The 20,981-nt window shown below is 33.4% G+C and overlaps 2 protein-coding genes and 1 long non-coding RNA gene across 4 annotated transcripts; all 3 read left to right on the top strand.

Moving 5' to 3' along the window:
* The first annotated feature begins 1,474 nt into the window (after positions 1 to 1,474).
* LOC111916830 (glutamate--tRNA ligase, cytoplasmic) lies at positions 1,475 to 5,892 on the top strand. 2 transcript variants are annotated; one of them, XM_052769609.1, is made up of 7 exons: positions 1,475 to 1,675; positions 2,108 to 2,361; positions 2,611 to 2,710; positions 2,794 to 2,947; positions 3,087 to 4,135; positions 4,833 to 5,300; positions 5,437 to 5,892. In XM_052769609.1, the coding sequence occupies exons 2-7, from the start codon at positions 2,228 to 2,230 to the stop codon at positions 5,650 to 5,652; spliced, it is 2,121 nt and encodes a 706-aa protein (XP_052625569.1). In that variant the 5' UTR covers positions 1,475 to 1,675; positions 2,108 to 2,227; the 3' UTR covers positions 5,653 to 5,892. The 2 variants fall into 2 exon arrangements, with proteins under 2 accessions (XP_052625569.1, XP_052625568.1); XM_052769608.1 differs by having other exon boundaries at positions 1,476 to 1,675; positions 2,184 to 2,361.
* A 7,275-nt stretch (positions 5,893 to 13,167) lies between these two features.
* On the top strand, positions 13,168 to 15,682 carry LOC111916833 (pre-mRNA cleavage factor Im 25 kDa subunit 2). The gene is made up of 7 exons (XM_023912490.3): positions 13,168 to 13,405; positions 14,037 to 14,082; positions 14,339 to 14,432; positions 14,518 to 14,591; positions 14,755 to 14,841; positions 15,028 to 15,138; positions 15,370 to 15,682. The coding sequence occupies exons 1-7, from the start codon at positions 13,287 to 13,289 to the stop codon at positions 15,439 to 15,441; spliced, it is 603 nt and encodes a 200-aa protein (XP_023768258.1). The 5' UTR covers positions 13,168 to 13,286; the 3' UTR covers positions 15,442 to 15,682.
* Positions 15,683 to 17,286: 1,604 nt separating this feature from the next.
* Positions 17,287 to 18,534, top strand: LOC111916950 (uncharacterized). The gene is made up of 2 exons (XR_002858741.3): positions 17,287 to 18,024; positions 18,322 to 18,534. It is a non-coding gene; the product is annotated as an uncharacterized LOC111916950 (long non-coding RNA).
* The last annotated feature ends 2,447 nt before the right edge of the window (positions 18,535 to 20,981 follow it).

Below are 20,981 nucleotides of genomic sequence, written 5' to 3'. Positions count from 1 at the left end.
GGGAATTATGACTGATTTTATATAATTTTTACAAAACAACAACAACAAACTAAACATCATTCAATCATTTAGGCATAATACTACACATGGATTTCTCAAGTACTTAGGCGTAAGACCACACATGGATTTTTCAAATATTTAGACATACCACACATTGATGTTTCAAACAATAAGGGAAAACTAAACATCATCAACCATTTTTAGTTATATCACAAATCAGGAAAGCATATTTAGTAACACAAGAAACAAAACAGTCACAATACATATAGTGCTATGCAATTGACAATACAATACATATGGTCACAATTGACACATACAATACATATGGTCACAATCCCATGTATTTTACAAAACCAGTTACCAAATTGCTGGAAGAGAAGAGATGTACCTTCATAAAGGATATATCAGGCATGGGAGAAATGGAGAGTACAAATTACAAAACTGGATTGCAGTGCATATTGGCTTCAATGAAAATTTTTATAATTGTGCATTTGAGTTTTTACTTTTTAGTACAAGGTTGGAATTGTTTTGTTATTGGAAATTCAAATATGCCAAGAACTTTGTATTCATGAGAATCATTTATAATGTGTAACAATTTTTTATCCTCTATCTTGATTTTACATAATTGTGTTGTGTATAGCATGGTCATTTATAAATTAAGGGTGTGTTTTGATACGGAGCTTTTGGAAGCGTTTGAGAGCTTCTAGCTTATAGCTTTTAATAAAACGTTCTGGTTTAAACAAAAAGTTTCGTTTGGCAGTAGGAGCGTTTAGCTTTTAGTTTTAACAAAACACTCCGGTTCTAAAAACTACTTTATGTAGCGTTTAGCAAAACGCTCCTGCGCTTTTGAAATCAATTTTCATAATTACCCTTAAAAATATATTTATATATTTATTTATTTTTAATCAATTGTCCTTTTATGTAATTTTATATATTTTAAAAGCTTCTAGCTACTTTTACCAAACATACATATAAAAAATAAAATGTACAACTTCCCGCTACCAGCTACCTGCTACACGCTACCAACTAACAGCTACTTTTGCCAAACACACCTTAAATGGTAAATTTTAAAAGAATTATTTTAAAAAATATTTTTTGATGGTAATATAGTTATTTTGTACATTAGACACATGCAAAATCAAACAGTAAGTTTAGGTTAATTAGGAATACCCGAATAGATTGAGATTTAGGAGAATCAAATAATATCTTCAAAAAAATATTTGCATGGATTTAGTCTCTCAAACTTCCTGACCGGTTTCGGTTTTATGTGGACCCGAACCGGTTTTAAAACCGGAACCGGTTTCTCTATAGTTCGAAAACCGCTAACCAAACCGTTATATTAAATCGTGACCGGTTCCGATCCGGTTTGGATTGTATTGGTTCTAAAGATCATCCCACTTTGTACCGAGCCCAATGCTTTTGAACCCGGTCCCCCCGTTGGACCCGATTAGAACCAATAATCAAAGAGGCACCAAGCCATTCCTACATTTTAGAATCGACCATTATACCTTCTAACGTAGGTTACGCCGGTTGCGACACAAGAAGAACTCCATTCTCTCGGCTCCTCAAGCGATTCCTCCCTGCTGGCCACCGATTGCAATCGCCGCCACTGGCCGGAGACCGTATCGCCCAACAGCTAGACCTGCGACCTTGGCATCCTACAGATTCGATATAGGTTTGATTTTCATCAATTTTCCTGCTTTGGTTCATCTGGATATCTGTTTTCCTTTTTCCCCTGATGAGTTTTTTTAATAAAAGTCGAAGTTTGTGTGATGTCTGCAACTTTTAGATAGGGAACAAGAAATCTGTGTGAAATCCTTGGTTATCTCTCCTGCTACTTTTCGAAATCCTTGCGATGTCTCCAACTTTCACCTATAGAAATTAATAGGATGCTACTGTTGGTCAATTGCTACTGTTATGAACAGGTTTAAGATACACATTGCTACTGTTATGAAATTAATACGAACATACACGTTGTTTTGAATAATGCTGTTAAGATGCTTATATGATATAAAAGCTTAACTATCCGTTTTTTTTTATTCTTCTTTGTTTAACCCTTGCTAAGTTTTTTTTTTGTTAAGACCTACACTATCAAAATCAAACGAAGGCGAGAAAATTTTATACTTTGTAGTTTGAAGTTGGAAGCTCTGGCGTCACCTTTTTCCGTTTTCAACTTTTCCCAGGTTAGCAAATAACAAAATCGAGAAGCGATCTAGTTAACGATTTGATGGAGCTGCTAATAGCTGCTGACTCGACGCCTCCTCTGGCGGTGCTTGCTACTGCGGAAGTTGCCGGAGTTTCTCTCACAGTCAATCCAACTCTCACCGTCGGCTCTCCGCCTATTCTTGTCCTAACCAACAGGTATCGTGTTTTTTTTTTTTTTTTTTTTTTTTTTTTTTTTTTTTGAGTTTGATTCAGCAAATACATCCAATTGTTTGAAGTTACTTGCCTTGATAAATGTTCTCTCGAGATAATGCGAGTCAAATAGAGTCTTTCCAATGAAGATTGATGTAAATTATAAGATGCAATGGATTTTGCCAAGAAACTAGTATTAGCAATATTCAAATTTTAATTTATTGACTCAAACAAAAAAATTTGTATTTGTTATAGGTTGAAGCTACGTGGAACAAATGTAATTGTCAAGTATCTTGGTCGCACATCAACAACCGTTCCTAACTTGTATGAGCGTGATGCCTTTGAAACTGGGCAGGTGATTTAAAGCTGCACATAATCAAATGAAGATCGTAGTTTCAAGAATTATTACTAATTACGTAAATTCTGTTGATTTTTTAGATTGATAAGTGGCTGGAGTATGCCCCTATCTTGTCTCGTGGTTCAGAATTTGAGTGCGCATGCAAATATGTTGATGGGTATTTGCTGCATCGCACTTTCTTGGTTGGTCATAGTTTATCGCTTGCAGATATTACTATCTGGTCGTATCTTGCAGGTAAATGAATCTCATTACTTATGCATGCTTTCATTTTTTTTTTTATTTTTTTGTCCATTTTAATACTATATATATATATATATATATATATATATATATATATATATATATATATATATATCTTTATTAATTCCTTCAGGAGCTGGTAAGAGATGGGAAAGCTTATTGAAGTCAAAAAAGTACCAAAACTTGGGTCGATGGTACACCATGATATCTACACAACATGCTGCTGTAGCATCAGCATCTTCAAAGAAAAAAGAGCTCAGTTGTTCAACAAATGTAAAAGGTGATGACGATGATTCCAATCGCCCTGAAGCCGATCTTCCATATGCCGAGATGGGAAAAGTTTTGTTGAGATTTGCACCTGAACCAAGTGGGTATCTCCACATAGGCCATGCGAAAGCTGTTTTATTGAACCAATATTTTGCTCAGAAATACAAAGGGAAGTTATTCCTACGGTTTGATGACACGAATCCTGCAAAAGAAAGCAACGAATTTGTTGATAATATTTTAATAGATATCGCGACATTAGGAATCAACTATGAAAAAATCACATATACTTCCGATTACTTTCCGATTCTCATGGAAATGGCTGAAAAGTTGATTAAAGAAGGGAAAGCATACGTCGACGACACCCCCAAAGAACAGATGAGATACGAGCGAGAGAAGAAAATAGAATCAAAGTGTCGGAATCAGAGTGTCGATGAAAACCTCAAACTATGGAACGAGATGGTTCTTGGAACGGAAAAGGGAGTTGAATGTTGTTTAAGAGGAAAATTGGACATAACCGATAACAATGGATCAATGAGGGACCCGACTTACTATCGGTGTAATCCGATTCCGCATCACCGAATCGGATCAAAGTATAAAATATATCCGACTTATGATTTTGCATGTCCTTTTGTTGATTCTATTGAAGGGATTACACACGCGTTGAGATCCAGCGAGTATCATGATAGAAATCCTCAGTATTCAAGGATTCAAGAGGATATGGGGGTTAGGAAAGTTCATTTGTATGAATTTAGCAGGTTGAATATGGTTTATACAGTTTTAAGTAAACGGAAGTTGCTTTGGTTTGTTGAAAATAAAAAGGTTGATGGATGGGATGATGCCCGTTTTCCAACTGTCCAAGGAATTGTGCGAAGAGGCTTACAAATTCAGGCTTTGATACACTTTATACTTGACCAAGTAAGTATATTCTATAATCTAAATTTTTTACCTATAATGGCAATATACTTTTATGTTTCTTCTCATAATAGTAACACATTTACATAATTACATTACATTACCCATAATAGCAATGAACTTCAGTTGCTTACAAATAATAGCAATTTATTTTTATGGGTTTATTTGCTACATATTGTTATTAAAATATGTAAGTATGTTATTATGTGTAAAGAAACGTAAGTTTGCTTTAATTGGTTAAAACATGTTACTATATATGTTATTGTAATATGGGTAAAGAAATGTAAGTACATTGTTATTGTGGGTAAAAAATAAAATATTGGTGAAGAGAGTAAAGTATGTTGCTATTTCTGCAATTTTCTATTTACATTATGCCTGTTATTGGAGTTTATGATATTGAAAAAGTAAAAAACTTCCGAGATGGCATATAAAAACACATTCATTCTCTTGGGTAGTTTTTATTTATTTATTTATTTTTATGATGGAATTGAGAAGGAATGGAATGGAATGAAAAATGTTTGATTGTTTGTTTCGATTTCTTCTGTTTTGTTAATTTTTCATCCCTTAATCATTGAATGGAATGAAAGTTTGCAACTCTTTTATAACAAAGTTTGATGATTTCGGTTAACTTATGTTTTCATTTTCTAAAAATAACAATAAAAGCTTACTCTTTTTATTATGTTAATCTTGATATTCACAGGGAGCTTCAAAGAATCTGAATCTTATGGAATGGGACAAACTCTGGAACATTAACAAAAAAATGATCGACCCTGTTTGCCCCAGACACACTGCAATCCTTGAAGAGAACCGAGTCTTGTTGACATTATTAGATGGGCCCCACAAGCCATTTGTGCGTGTCATACCAAAGCACAAGAAATACGCCGCTGCAGGGGATAAAGCCACCGCTTTTACCAAAAAGATTTGGATAGAACAAGCCGATGCTAAGGCCATATCCCCTAACGACGAAATTACGTTAATGGACTGGGGAAATGCGATTGTTAGAGAAATCAACAAGGACAAAAACGGAAATGTGACCGACTTAACAGGGGTTTTGCATCTTGAGGGATCGTTTAAGACAACTAAACTGAAACTCACGTGGTTGCCTGACACTAACGAGCTTGTTCCATTAACTCTTGTGGAGTTCGGATACCTAATCACGAAAAAGAAGGTATGATAAGTCATAAATTGTACCGTATCCATTTCTTGTGTTGTGTGTGAAAAGACATAAATGCCCATATCAAAGATTGAAAGTGTGTAGTTATGGAAGTTAAACTTATATAATTAATTGTGTGTTATTGATGCAGCTGGAAACTGAAGAGGATATTGTTCCAGTGGCGAACAAGGATACAAAGAAAGAGGTTGGGGGTGTTGGGGATTCAAACATGAGAAGGCTGAAGCGTGGAGACATATTGCAGTTGGAGAGGAAAGGCTACTTCAGATGCGATGTTCCTTTCATAACACCTTCAAACCCGATTGTCCTCTTTGCTATTCCAGATGGCAGGCAAACTGCAACCAAATAATAATAATAATAATAATAATAATAATAATAATAATATCAATATCAAAACTTCCCTGTTTGGGATGTATTTGAAATCATCTGTTCGTAAATATTTTTTGTGGTAGTACATGTTTTCTGCAAATTTGGTTTAGTCCCTTGTCTGTTGGAATATCCGGCAAGCTTGCTTTTCATTACAACTCGTGAATTGCATGTTCTCCTTCGTTTCATGAATGAGATCAGCTGGCTTTTTAAATTTCAAAAAGAGCACATGCTTGCTTCTTGGTTGACATTCTCATCTTCTAATCCTGTAATAAAACAACTTAACGCATCACCTAGTAAGAGCTGCAAAATACAATTCATACCATTCAATGCATCTAAATCATGGTTTCTTGATAATGAACAAGTAAAAACAAGTCAAGCCGGTTCATAAAATAACAGGATTTAACCAGCAAAAAACCCGCTCAATATATAAAAACTAAATTTTTATGACTAAATCTGGTTCCTTCAAAACTTGAAAACTGGAATATGTATTATAGTGAGAGGCACTCCTCAATGTTTCTCTTTTGAGCGATGTGAGACTTTTTCCCACAAAAAATACTAAGCAACCATCTTATATTTAGTGCATCTCTTTCATTTCTTTTTTATTTTTCTAATTATATTATTATTATTTTTAATTAATTATTTACCTAAATGAATTGACGTTTAATCATTAATGGCTATTTTACAAAACCTTTTTTTCACCTCAATTATAAAGTAAAAAGTGCTAATCCAACATAAGTTTTTTATTTAAATTTCATCGGTATTTTAATTTTATATAACATTTATATATTTAATTAGGATGTAATAATGATTTCATTCGGTTTTTGGGTACGGTCCTACCCATTGAACCATCGAACCGGTAAGACGACCGGTCTGTTTTTTAAAACATTGGTCTAAACGATACTCCTTTAAGGCTTTAACTGAGAATAGTTGTTTTAACTCCATTAATTTTGCCATTTGGTCATCGAATAGAAGCTGATTTGTACACAACAGTTTTTCTCAATATACAACAATTTATCTTTTATAAGATTGTATTGTACATTCATATATAACATAAATAAATTGTTGTCTATTGAGAAGACTGTTGTGTACAGATCACTTCATTGAATTCCCCCTCCCAATCAACATGTAATATCGATCTCAAACTTATTCTAGATGGAATTAATAACTCTCTTCCCTTAGAATATGGTGTGTTATGATTAAGAAGACAATGAATTAAGTTTGAGTTCAAACCTATTCTGAACATGTTGAAAATTATAATCCAACACGATCTGTCTAACTAAACGAATTGAGCGTTTTTTCAATCCAATCTAACATTAAATAAAGTTCGGGCTAAAATAATACCATATTTTCTATTCTATGCAGTTAGAAAGGTACATTTCCTAAGTGAAAAGTGAAAACATGAAGTAATGTTATGACATGATGATAAAGAGGATGGAGCTCGGACTATCATGAAATGAAGATAGCAAAATTTCGATAGGTCATAACTTATTTGTTATAAGTCGGATTTCAGCGTTCCTTATATCTCCGAAATCCTTGTCACGACCACTACAACTTTATTTATAGATATTGGTTCTATCTGTTATTTTATTTTTAATGCTTATTTTTATTCTTAATTTATTACATCGTTAATAGCAAGTATAATGCACATAAAATCACATAATTCACATAATACTCAAATAATTCTTCTTTATTATTTCAAAATAGGTTACAATTATTGACCCTAACTACTACATCATCATTCTAATTCTTAGCCAGAAACACTAATGCTACACTAGGGTAGGAGGGGTGGCCTACCGGTTGGATTTGCTGAGTGAGCTCAGCCAAACCCACAACACTTTCCTCGTTTCGCAGTTGCGGAAGTGCGTGTTCGATGATAAGGAAATGGTCCATTTGGATGGTATTCAGGTCGATGAACGCCTGAATTATATTAGCGATAATGGAGAGAAAGATGAAGGTTATGTGCAACAAGGAGATACCTTTAGTAAAGGTTCAATGGCAACATCGGATAGGCTCCGAGTGGATCTGGGAGCCGAAGGCGAAGATGCGTGAGCATTATCCTAAGTTATTCGTGGCAGCCGACTTCGAGCACAAAGTCTAGTTTAAGTGGGGGGAAATTGTAACATCCCGATGATGAGGTATTTTCAATTTTAATGCTAAGTATGAAAGAATATTGCATTTTGACCCATGGGTTTGAGAAAGATTGCAAGAATGGACCATAGTGGCATTTTGGTAATTTTGGCCAGGGATTAGTACGCTGAGCGTATGTTGTGTATGCCAGTCGTACTAGGGTGGGCCCTAGTAAGCTGGGCGTACACCACGTATGTAGGGCGTACGTGGTAAGTCCTCAAACCCTAACTTTTAGGATTTTGTCCATATATAAGCATCATTATATCTCATTTATCATTCCTTTACCAACCTCCATTTGAGAAAAACAACCCCCAAGCTAACCCTAAGTGAGAAGAGTGCATCTTGAGCTAATCTTTGTGTTTTTGTTGCATTCTTGAAGAAGAAAAAGGTGGTGAGAAGAACATGGAGCTTGGAAGCAACTTGGATATGAGACTATTTCCTTGTTTGCAACCACCATGAGGTAAAAAGTTCTTAACTTGATCACCATATCTTGTAGATCTAGCCATTTATTCATTTAGGGCACTTTTGGTCCCAAATATGATAATTCGTGAGCATGGCAAGCTCTTAACCAAATAAGTCGTCCTTTCAGACCTTATGAGGGGTCTTGAGTCATAAAAATATGGTCTTGATTCTTAGTTTGTCTCCATGCATATTTGTGTATTAAGCACTTTATGGACATGCAAAGTCATAAAGTTGGAAACTTTATGACTCTTAGTGTTATTTTAGTCTTGGATCTGAATTTTGGATATGAGAGATTGATGCATTAAGCTCTTATTGAGAAAAGAGGTTTCGAGCGTATGACATGCGTACCTCAGTGTACGCCGCACGTACGAGGGTTGACTAAGTTTAACTTAAGGGTATTTTGAGCTATAGTTAAGCCTTAGCCTCTATCTGTTGAATAGGTGACCTGTATAGCTGGTATTTGGGGCAGTGTATTGTTCAACTATTCGTCAAACCGTGAGGCAAGTTTTCCTCACTGTATCCGTGGGTCAAAGGCACCAAGGTCAGCCCACTAAATTGTTTATCTTGGTTAGGATAGTGATATGATAATTGTAATTGTTCAGTAGATTCGTATGATTACCTGTGTTGTTGGCTCTGTGTTTATGTTTGTTTGTTACATATGTCGACATGTTGTGTTGGGTTGAGGTGGTCCTTCTTTGTGTTGTAGGCCAAGACACTCGGGGACGACCAGATAAGCTATAGGCCCTATGAGGTGGTCCAGTCAGGCCGTCGGCCCATGGAGCGGTCTGGATAGGTTGTAGAACCTGCGAGGCGATCCAGTAATGTCGAAGGCTCTTAGAAGCAGTCCCGATAGGCTAAGGCCCTGCGAGGCGGTCCAGTTAGGCTGGTTGGTCATATTGCATGTTTTTCTATTATGGTGTGTTGATACTTTAGTGGGAGTCACTAAGTTTTGACTTACAGTTTAGTTTATGGTTTCAGGTACTTCCAAGGATTGTGGGAAGGCAAATGTGTGACCGTATACAACTTCCAATTTTTATGTATTCGGGTATTGTAAAAACTCGGATTTGAAGTGATGCTTTTGAAACAATGACTATTTTTGTAAAAAATATTGATTCATGGTTGGTTTTAAAAGTTTTAAATTTATTGTGATTTTTTTAATGTTACATGTGAAATATGATGAATTTGTCCGAATGAAGAAATTTAAAAATGGAAACTTAATTTTCACCAAGTCATTTTGTTTTTCATGTTAGTTTTATGTTTTATTTACAACTTTTACATTTAGTAATGTATGTCGTTACAACTTTGACAATCAATGAATTTTAATATACGGTATGAATTAAGTATTGGAATAGGTTTCCATATAACTCCTCTAAAAATATTATAATATAATTAAAATTTAAATTTGAATAGAAACATCGATAAAACAAGAGATATAAAAACATAGCAAAATAAATTTTATATATATATATATAACTTACGAAGATTTTAATGGAAATAATTAATAATAAATTTGGAATTATTTTTGTGGTTTCCTATATCGAGGTTAAAAGGTTATATATGTCATTTTTTTTAACAAATGGTGGTTTTTCCAATATGAATTAAATATTGGAAGAGATTTTCCCACATAACATTAGAACATAATTAATACTTACATTTGAATAGAAATATTATATAAAAATATAGCAAAATAAATTGTGTATATATTAAGACACTTTAAACTTACAAACACGTTAATGTAATTAATTAATAATAAATTTGACATTAGTTTTGTGGTTTATTATATTGAGCTTTAAAGGTTATGTATATCATCATGTACTAATAGATGATTGAATTTTGATTTTTACCTCCCCTTTACTATTAAAACACTATACATATATTTTCTAAGATGTTAATTATTAAAGGAAAAATCATAAATACATTATTACACATATCAAATCTCTTATCCATGTTTGAAAAACACATACCATACACAAATGAGTTTTCGCAAATTAACCATATTCTAAAGTTTTAGAAATTTCATCGCTATAACACGAAATCTAAGAATTGTATTTGATATTAATAGGCAGTGTTTTAAGTTTATTAAAAAAGTTGATATAATAGTTAAAATATGTAGTAAATCACAAAGTTATTTTTTTTATTCATTTAATATGAACTATGGTAAGGTATTTTTGTTTCTTTTCTAAAAAATATATTTAATATTCATTTATAAAAAGTTATTTTTTTATATGAACTATCGTAAGGTATTGTTGTTTCTTTTCTAAAAAATATATTTAATATTTGAATTTGAATAAAATATCATGGGTGTGTTTGTCAAAGTAGCTATTAGCTGGAAGCGGGTAGCAGTTAGCTGGTAGCGGGTAGCTGGTAGCATAAAGTTGTAGTTTTTATTTGTTATATGAATGTTTGGCAAAAATAGCCGGAAGCTTTTGAAATATATAAAATTACATAAAATGACAATTGATTAAAAATAAAATATATATATATATATATATATATATATATATATATTGTAACAGTCCGGAACCTCAGGTATTTTTAAAATTTATGTTTTTGGGGTGATTTAAGAGGGGACTCGGCGAGTTGGTGCCTAGACTCGCCGAGTAGGATCGCGGACTTGGTCGCGGGTCCGCGACTGGACTCGACGAGTCCAGATATGGACTCGGCGAGTCGACGCTGTTCAGCAGAAACCCTAACCGTTCAAGGTTGGGACGTATAAAAGGGGTCCATTGGCCGTCATTGTTCGTTTTGCCTTCTGAGAGGAACCCTAAATCGATTAAGTGCAGCAGGAGCAAGGATCTTAGGCCATTATTGGTTAGAGAAGAGTGGGTGTGCAAGGAAGAGGGAGGATTGGCTAAAAGAGCAGCAAGGGGGTCACATTCTGAGGTTGGGAATACAGAGAACATATCATCCAGGTAAGAATTCGTGTTTGCTCTGTTATTTTGATGTAATTATGAAATTAGGGTTTATAGGACCCATTTAGTGATTTGATGAAGAAATGCCTTGTTACCCCACGATTATAGTCTTGTATTAGGACCCTTAGAGGTCCAGAAGGTCCCATGCATGTGTATTTCGGGACGAGACCTATCCCAGGAAGCAGTTACTCATCTGCATGGCATGGACTCGCCGAGTTGTTCTTCAGACTCGGCGAGTAGCTTGAAGATGTGCTGGGACTCGCCGAGTTGTTCATCAGACTCGGCGAGTGGAGTCCGGGTGGCCCCGCGATTCTTCCACGAGGACCTCGTCGAGTCAAGAGGTATACTCGACGAGTAGAAAGGGAATATTCAGGAATCTGTGAGGACGACTAGACTCGCCGAGTCGCCATGGGACTCGCCGAGTCCAGTCGGGTTGACCGTTGACCGTTGACCAGAGTTGACCTAAGTCTGACTTCTTAGGGATAGTCACATTTAGCTGATATGAGTGTTAATGAGTTATGTAATGTGATAGGAGGGTTGTAGCTCGTCGGTTTGTGCGCGAGTGATTTCAGGAGTTGCTAGCTTTCAGCACTTACGAGGTGAGTCTTCTCACTATACTGTACCCGGAAGGGTTTGACTGTGTGACCGGAAGGTCAAGTATGTTATGTATTATGTTTATACGCTATAAGTGGTAAGTTAAGTGTTATATGGATATGTATGCTATAAGTGGTAAGTTAAGTGTTATATGGATATGTATGCTATAAGTGGTAAGTTAAGTGTTATATGGATATGTATGCTATAAGTGGTAAGTTAAGTGTGATATGTGCTATGTATGATATGTGGGCCGGAAGGCAATATGTTATGGGCCGGAAGGCGATTATGTTATGGGCCGGAAGGCGTTGTATTGAGGACCAGAAGGTCAGGGCCTGGAAAGGCGTATGTGTGTAAGTGTATATTGGGGAACTCACTAAGCATTTATGCTTACAGTTGTTGTGTATGTATGTATTTCAGGTATTAGCGAGGACCGTGGGAAGGCGCCGGCATGATCGATACACACTGAAGATTGTTTTAGGATCTTGGGAGTTTGAATAAATGTATTGACCGAATAATTAAACTATTTATGCCTTGTTTTAATGGAAAATATTATGTTTTAAAAATGAAAAATTTGTTTGAAAATTTGAGTTGTTACATATATATATATATATATATATATATATATATATATATATATATATATATATATATATATATATAAATACATTTTGAAGGGTAATTATGGAAATTAACTTTAAAAGCTCAGCAACGTTTTGTTAAATGATACATAAAGTAGCTTTTAGAATTGGAACGTTTTGTTTAAACTAAAAATTAAACGCTCGTATTGTCAAACGAAACTTTTTGTTTAAACTGGAACGTTTTGTCAAAAGTTAAAAGTTAGAAGTTCTCAAACGCTTTTAAAAGCTCCGTGTCAAACACGCCCCATATATTATATACTCAAAAGCCTTTTGAATAAATATTAAAATAGAAAGATGATATCTTAATTACCCGCATATATTTTTCACTAAATCTCATTTAGTATAAATAAAAATGTTTTTTTACTAATGATACTTAATTTGTAGTTTAAATGCCTGTTAATTTCATAGGTGAAAATTTTAGTTTCATTTACCTTCTATAATATAAACCTTAAATGTGGTTATAATTTTATTGGTGGAAATATTATTCTTTTTCTAATAAAATATAATTTATAATAATTAATACTTAAATTTGAGTTTAAAGTCATAGTATTTATTATTTCATATTAATTTTTATTTGTTATATATAAAAATTAAGATATGTTTATCTTAAAATAGTTTATAAAATCATTAATTAATAAAAAAATAACTAATAATAATAAACTCTAAAGTATGAAGGTTAATAAAACCAATAAATTAATTATATGTTTTGTTTTGCCAAGTTTCACTTTTGCTTTGTGTACAAAAATATTCAAATATTTGGTCTTTCACCCTAATTTCGTTTCTCAACAAGTAGCCCTCCATCCCCAAATCAAATAGACCCGCTACCAATTTCCTTTTGATCTTCAATCTCCACTGCGTGTTTTTGCGAAAGATCTAGGGAGATGGTGACTTCATCAGTTGTAAACACATACCCTCTTTCGAGTTACTCCTTCGGCACAAAAGAACCCAAAATGGAGAAAGACACTTCTGTTGCTGATCGTCTTGCTCGCATGAAACTCAAGTACGCGTTTTTTTCTTTTCTTTTCTTTTTCTCTATGTAGCATGTATCTATATATTTATGTAATTTTGTACTTGTTTTGGGTGCTTGAAGCAATGTGGAAAGAAACCCTAGAAGCTATTTATGAGTATTTGGTGGCATAGTGTTCTTCGTAATCGTGTTCTAGGGTTTTTAGACGATCTTGTGATTGAGTTTATTTTCGTTACGATAAACGCCTGTGTGTTATTGCTTTGTTCATAGGTAAAATTAAAATTTAACCAATGTAAATGATCGATAATGTCACCTTACGCAAGCTAATAAACACGAAAATTGATAAGCCAACTGTGTTTGGATATGCGTAATAACAGTGATTATGACCACTTGAAGAATCGGAATTTGATTAGAGCTATGGCTTTACAAGTTGTTTCTATGTTTATATCAATAATAAGCTTTTCTTATGGTGCTTGTTTGCATCTACATGTACCTCTAATTCTCATTATTTTGACCCAAAGTAACAAGAAAATCAGTATCAAAGTCTGTTTTTGCCAGTTATTACAACTTCAAGTTGCAATAATCATTATAGATGTCATCAATTTGAGTTTGAACTCTAATAATGTACTTGGTGTTTCTTATTCTAAACAATTTGGCTTCACAGCTATATGAAGGAAGGTATGAGGACCAGTGTTGAAGCAATCTTACTGGTTAGTATTCAACTCTTCTGTTGTTTCTTTTTTCTTTACTTAATGAAGAGAGGACTTTAATCAAGAAAGCTATATATGATTGTTTCTTTTTTACTTAATACAGTCATACAGAAACAACTGAATGAAAGGTTTTGGACATAATATTGAACATGATATTGAATATTTCTAATCTACATCTAAAATTTGTCACGTTTATTTTAAATGAGTCTAATATCATCAACTATTGAGATCTTTAGTTTGTTTGATGAACATGAAGGTGCAAGAGCATAATCATCCTCACATTCTTCTACTACAAATTGGCAACACATTTTGTAAACTTCCTGGTGGACGACTTAAGCCTGGTGAAAATGGTATTGTATTTTACACAACCATCATTAAGATTAGTTTCATCATTTGATGATGTGTATATTTATGTGTTCCTTTTTCATTTTGCAGAAGTTGAAGGGTTGAAAAGGAAATTGTCAAGCAAACTTGCTGCTAATTCGCCTAATATGCAACCTAATTGGCAGGTTTGTTTGTTCTACTTCTTCTCATGTCTGCATGTTGGTGTTGAAGAAATTGTTGTATAATAATAGCTCTAATTGGATGATGGAATTTTTAATATTGGTTTGATGTGACATTTGTTGAGGGGTATTTTAGATATTATACTAACATTGACTCATGGTTTTGCAGATTGGTGAGTGTGTTGCTGTATGGTGGAGGCCAAACTTTGAAACTATCATGTACCCATATTGCCCTCCACACATCTCAAAACCAAAGGTTAAAGAATCCTCCACTTAATTTTCGTAATTAATTTTGTTCCTTTATTCTCATGTCTCATCAAGTATTGCTCCCGATAAATAATGATTTTTTAAGAGAGAAAATGGAAGGAAAAAGAAACAAGGGCAAATTTGTCATTTTACTCTTTTGTTGGGCTGACTTGATTACATTTTTTGTGGTTTTTAGGAATGCAAGAAACTTTATGTTGTACACTTGTCAGAAAGAGAGTACTTTGCAGTGCCCAAAAATCTCAAACTTCTTGCTGTCCCACTGTTTGAGCTTTATGATAATGTTCAGGTATGTCATGTTAAAATTACGTTTTTGCCCATTGTCGTATTTGCTTCAACATGTTTCCTTGTTTTTCCATCTCACAAGGGCATTTAAGACATTTGCTTAATGGTAAAGTAATTCTCACAAACCATGTGCTTGATATAAATTAAAACGGGTGCTTGCAATTCTAATTCTGATTTCTAAAGGTTCATACCAATTTTGACTTTTGAATTTTGACTTTTTGCTTTCAATTTGCAGAGATATGGACCAGTCATATCAACTATACCACAGCAGCTGTCAAGATTTCAGTTTAACATGATCCCTGCGTAAGCGCACACCGGATTCCAGCCATTTTATATAACGTAATATTAAATTTAGTAAAATCGTTCTCTCGAATATTTTATTGGCATTTATAGAACCTCATTTAAAGATTTAGTTTAATTCATCGGCTTTATTTAGGAGGGAAAGACTATTGTGACTTGTATTGTATGCATTTCAAGATGTACATCGTTGTTGTCTATTTTCATTATTCCATATCGTTTTATGTATAAGAGTTTAGAAATCGTTGGTATGTGGTATTTGTACTTTATGCATTTAAGCTTGTACTCTGTCTTAGGTATCGATAGTATATGTATTTGTGCTTTCTTGTCACTCTTTTTTTGCTTTGATGATCCAAGCATGAAACCTTATTATTTGTTGTGTGTTTTTGTTAACATATAAAGTTTTGATGGTTTGACACGTCAGTGTTTCAATTCTAAATATATCACATGTGCATGTAGACTTCCTTGGATTTTTCAATCATGTGATTTTTCGTCAAGTAAACTAAAATTTGAACTAAATTAAATTCCAAAATTAATTAAATTGAAGTAATTAAATATCTTTGAAATCTAGAGTTGATTTTTCAATCATGGGAGTTAACTATGACTTTTAACCTGATCTATTTATGTTTTGGATTCAACAATTTAAGAATATTAACATTCTAGGATTAAATTTGAAGATATAAGACTAGAAAGTTGAATTAAAAATTAGAAAGTTACTTTGCCAAATAATGAGAGATTGAACCTAAGAACCCTTGATTTCTCTTCATTTCAAATGTTTGAGAGCACAGGGAAGAGAGGGAAATAAGAACTTTAAGTGTGATTCCAAATTGATGGTGGAATTTGAGCTTCCTTAGAGTCTTAATACCAAATCATTCAAGATTAAGTTTTATAAGGGAGTAATTCCTTATATCTTTTAGTTGATTAAGCTTCAATTAATGGTGAAATACTTTATTATTTCATCAGATTCTAATTTAGGTATTAGTTTCCTGAATAAATGAGTTTACTGTTAAATTATATGTTATTAACACTAATCTAGTGATGTAAGTTCATCCTCATGGTCACATTTGAAATTTTTATAATGGTTTTGAAACCCTAGTTCCATGAAATCATCCATGATCTATTAAATCCAAATTTGAACATGAATTAGCCTGTTTGATTTGGTGCTAACTGGGTGTCCGATCAGACGTTTTTGTCCGATTCAGTCGGGTCAGAGTGTTTGATTTGTTTAGAGTAGGGCAGCTGACCCGGTCTCGGTCCTTAGACTAAAGGGAGTGGCTCGCCACCCTCCCTTGCTAACCACTTACTAAAGTCTATTTACCACTCCCTATCCATGTGCTAAGTTGGTTTGTTAAGAATGAGTCCCTACTTGCCTGACGAGAGGAAAGAGAAGATAGATGGTATCCATTTGAGTATTTCAGCTTTAAATATTTGTAATTCTAGCTTCAGCAACTTGTATCATTTTCATAATTTATTTTATTTAAATCTACCCTAATAAATGAAAATGACTTTGCCACATGTCCTCTTCTCATTCATTTGGACACATGGCATTTTCTAGAAATTTTAAATTTATCTATTTTCCACTTGTCATTTTATTGTATTTTTTATTTTATTAAATTAAAATTCACATTTAATATATAAGGTAATATATATGTAAGGTATTTATTATAAATGGTTTATATATGTAATGTATCTAATGCATTAAAGTCTCATTAATTTTAATAATTCAAAAAATTTCTTATTTTTCTTATAAATTTAAAGTTTTCAAATTGTTAAAATTTTATATTTAATTTTTTTTTAAATAAACCCATGTAATACATGGGTCTGACGTAGAAATGGAAAAGAGATGTTAAGAGCTTTCAACATGGAGTGGAGACTCCATAACGTACACAAAGAGGAATGATCAAAGCCGATGATCGTAAGCTATGTCCTCCATCACGATCTCGGATGAAACTATCCATGGAATGATCTAATATTTCTCTTCTAAACTCATCACCATTTCATATCATGCTTACGTGTCAAAGATACGAGGTGTCAATGTTTTAACCCATGTTACCAAATGCTACCTCCTCTTAGAATTTATCTTATTCGGTCCTTTCTCTGATAAAATGTTAGCTGACTCGGTTATTGCCCTTTCTCTTATACCATCGCATCTGAAAATCACGGTGGTAGGAACCATCGTTTCCGTCGACGGAACGCCCTCCTCAGTCGTCGCGCCTTGTCGTTTCCTTCCTCCGCCGATGCCAGTCCCTCCTGCCTCACCGTCATCTTCTCCTAGTGACGCCTACAACACATGGCCTTCCACACAGCGCCTTCAGCTCTTCCTCGTTCAAAAAAGAAGTTGACTGATTAAGGTTAATTTTTCGATCTCCACTAGCGCCTTCCTTATCCATCTACCAGCGCTTCCTCCGTCATTTAAGTCGGCCATCCCTGCAACTCCGACCGGTAAGATTAATTTTTTTTTTCTGATACGTGATGTGAAGAATGAAGAAGTTTATTTGAATGCTCTTTTACAAAGTTTCATGACGATGAAACTGGCAATTGGCAGCCAATCGGATGGAATGATAATTGCTCATAGAAGTTATCGGATTCTGAGGTATATATCCTTCACCTCTCCTTTTTACTGATCCTGTTATCTTCATGCTCACCGCATGTTTGTGAAAAAACCTTGTTAGGAATTGGAAGATTTTACAGCTCCTGTTATCGAATTCATTTTTACTGGACTAAAAGTTTGAGTAACTTGATTATTGTATTACATGGTTCTTCAGAATTTGTTTGAAATTTGATACATTGCATGGGAATTGGAACATGAGAGAAGTTTGGCAAATTTGTTAAGAATTGGAAGATTTGATCATTTGTATGCTTATCTTGACTATATGATTTTGTTTGGTAGATTTCTGGGGAAAGTAAAGGCCCAAAAAGGCAGAAAGGAAGCACAAAGACATTGGAGGGAGATCATAACCAATTTACCAAAACTGATGTTCATGCTAGTGTGTGATTCTTTATTCCTTGTGTATGTAGATTGTGAATTTAATTATCATATAATCAATTGTTTGGACTTGGGAGAGCCAATTATCCCTCTTTAATTCAAATTGTATTCATTGTTCATTGTTTCAAAGTAAAAGTTCATTGTTGACATGTTCTAATAGAAAGAAAAAATTTAGAGTTCAATGTTTTTAATTGAAAATTTAATGCTATAATAGAAAATTTAAAAATAATAATTTTTTTTTTATAAAATGGTAATTTGTGATGGTACTTGGTTATACGAAATAGAACAAAAGGATAAAATGGTCATTTTCAGTAGTCGGTATGGCCAGTGAGATGCATAATCAAACAATATAGTTTCAGTCAGAGACAAATACAGTCAGAGCTTCAGACTCAGTCAGAGCTTGATAGTCAGATCTAACTGAGTCAGCAACTATCAAACAACCCATTAGTAATGTGTTTCATATGTAAGTTTAAAAATGCTAAATCTCAATCAAGTGTTGAATACTTTAATTTCGGTTAAAATCGATTTGTAGTGTTTTAATGGAGTAATATGCTTAATTTTGACAAAACACCCATAAAATCATTGGATTTCGAAGTTAAGCATGTTAATATGTTTAGAAGTTAAGTTTTAATATACTTACTATAAATCATAAGTAAAATATAAATTTAGTGATCATCTTTGAAAATTTAAAACTTAATTTGAAAATATTAGGATGATATTTGATTCATAATTTGATAAGGTTTATGATGTTATCAGAACGTTATTTTATAATTAAACTAAGTTTATGATGTGTTAAAATGAGAGCAAAATGTTAAAATTGGTTTTATCAAAACAGTTTTTTTTTCCACATAAAATAGTGGGATGTCCATTTATGCAAGTCGTGTAATTTTTTTGTTAAGTTATAGGGGACATGTAACTATATTTACACGGGAACTGCACAATCCTTTGCAAACCCTTGGCATGTAACTATCTGCCTTGTACATACGTAGCAACTTCCTCGGATTTGATTAAGGTTCTAAATAACGTAAGGCGTGACTTGGCGGCAATGTCAAGCCTCAAGCTTTTCCGAGCCTTGGCGAGTCACGTCGTTTGTAAGGCGTGACTTAAGGCGGAAAATTTGTATATAATTCATATTTTTATATGTATTTTCAACTATTATTTATTTTTATACACATATATGAGTTAAGATGACGTTTTGGTAAAACTTGGCGGCGCATACAAGCCTTGGAGCCATGGTGCGTCATGGCGGAGCCACGACGAACTTTTTAGAACCTTGGTTTTGATCCATTTAAATTGGAAATAATATATAAATAATAAAATTAAGTAATTAAGTTTAGAAAACTTAACTTGGATAATTAGGGGTTATTTAGAAGATCACATACATACTTGAGACGGATACTTTACCATATAGCACATGTCCCTTTATCATGACATTGTACTTTGAGTTGTGTTCTATGTGCTATATTACATGTATTCACTTGTTTAATCTATTATATGTAATCTTTGTTGCATCCATACATGCGATGTTTTTATAAGTGTTTTAAAATATGAACACTAGAATGACATGGATATCTATTTACGATGATCATGCACGGATACGCATCGGGTAGTATTAGGTTTGTGGTGTATGGACACTATAATGACTTGGATATCTATTTACGATGAACGATATTGTGAACATCATTCTAGAAAGTCCTTAGCACGCGGGTTAGACCTTACAAACCCTTCTCATATATACATAGTACGACAATGTGGTGTTATGGTGATGAGGCATTTGTGTTAGGTTATGTGTTTTGTGCTGACTTCCTATAACATGCTTCATCTAACATCATGTCTTATAGTCAAAGGGAGACCCTTAAGATAAACAAAGGAACAAAAAAAATATGAATATATTTAGGGGAATTTGTCACCCAATTATCTTTTCAAAACAAAGTTTTTCCTGTTACTCACCATTTTTGTGAAAGATATGAATGAAGTTTAGATTTTTGTTTAGTTTTTTAGAAGAAAAAGGGTTATGACCTTTCTTTGAAATGTGCTTTTTTCTTTTTTATCTGACTCGATATTACTTATTATTTATTAGGCTTTTTCATGTCTATCTATTATTTTGACATGTACTCAGGTTAGTATCAATTTCACAGTGACTTTGTAGATTGATGAGCTTGATGATACCATAGAAGACTATATACATGTTATGTTTGGAATAGTTAATCACTTTACTTTTTTTTTAATTGTTATGCCCTTATATACTCTTACGACGATATACTTACTGGTTTTTAGACATCTTTTCAGAACTTTTAATCTACAATGGTTTTTAAACTATTTTTAATGAGTTTTAAAATAGATATTTCAAACTACCCATATATGGGATGTTTCCAAAAAGAAGTGTTATACTTTTTCACCTCTTATTATATGAGGGGAGATAATTTGGGTTGAAGTTTGATCCTTCTTTCGGTTAGATTATTCGATTATGAGATGCTATTAAAAGACAATCTCCAAATAAACCAGTAAACCAAATTTTACTTGGTTCGATTTTGGTTAATATTATTGAAGTCAAATAACCTATT

The sequence above is a fragment of the Lactuca sativa genome, chromosome 3 (assembly GCF_002870075.4).
Source record: "Lactuca sativa cultivar Salinas chromosome 3, Lsat_Salinas_v11, whole genome shotgun sequence".
Lineage (NCBI taxonomy): Eukaryota > Viridiplantae > Streptophyta > Magnoliopsida > Asterales > Asteraceae > Lactuca > Lactuca sativa.
Note: the sequence above shows the minus strand (reverse complement) of the source record. Positions and strands in the feature narration are given on the sequence as shown.

What these genes read in the sequence shown, in the direction of transcription:
- LOC111916830 (XM_052769609.1), top strand. Translation starts at nt 2,228, where the DNA reads ATGGAGCTGCTAATAGCTGCTGACTCGACGCCTCCTCTGGCGGTGCTT. An exon ending in ATGCCTTTGAAACTGGGCAG is followed by an intron (nt 2,711 to 2,793) that starts GTGATTTAAAGC and finishes TTGATTTTTTAG; the next exon opens with ATTGATAAGTGGCTGGAGTA. An exon ending in TATCTGGTCGTATCTTGCAG is followed by an intron (nt 2,948 to 3,086) that starts GTAAATGAATCT and finishes TAATTCCTTCAG; the next exon opens with GAGCTGGTAAGAGATGGGAA.
- LOC111916833 (XM_023912490.3), top strand. Translation starts at nt 13,287, where the DNA reads ATGGTGACTTCATCAGTTGTAAACACATACCCTCTTTCGAGTTACTCC. An exon ending in CTTGCTCGCATGAAACTCAA is followed by an intron (nt 13,406 to 14,036) that starts GTACGCGTTTTT and finishes TTGGCTTCACAG; the next exon opens with CTATATGAAGGAAGGTATGA. An exon ending in GTGTTGAAGCAATCTTACTG is followed by an intron (nt 14,083 to 14,338) that starts GTTAGTATTCAA and finishes ATGAACATGAAG; the next exon opens with GTGCAAGAGCATAATCATCC.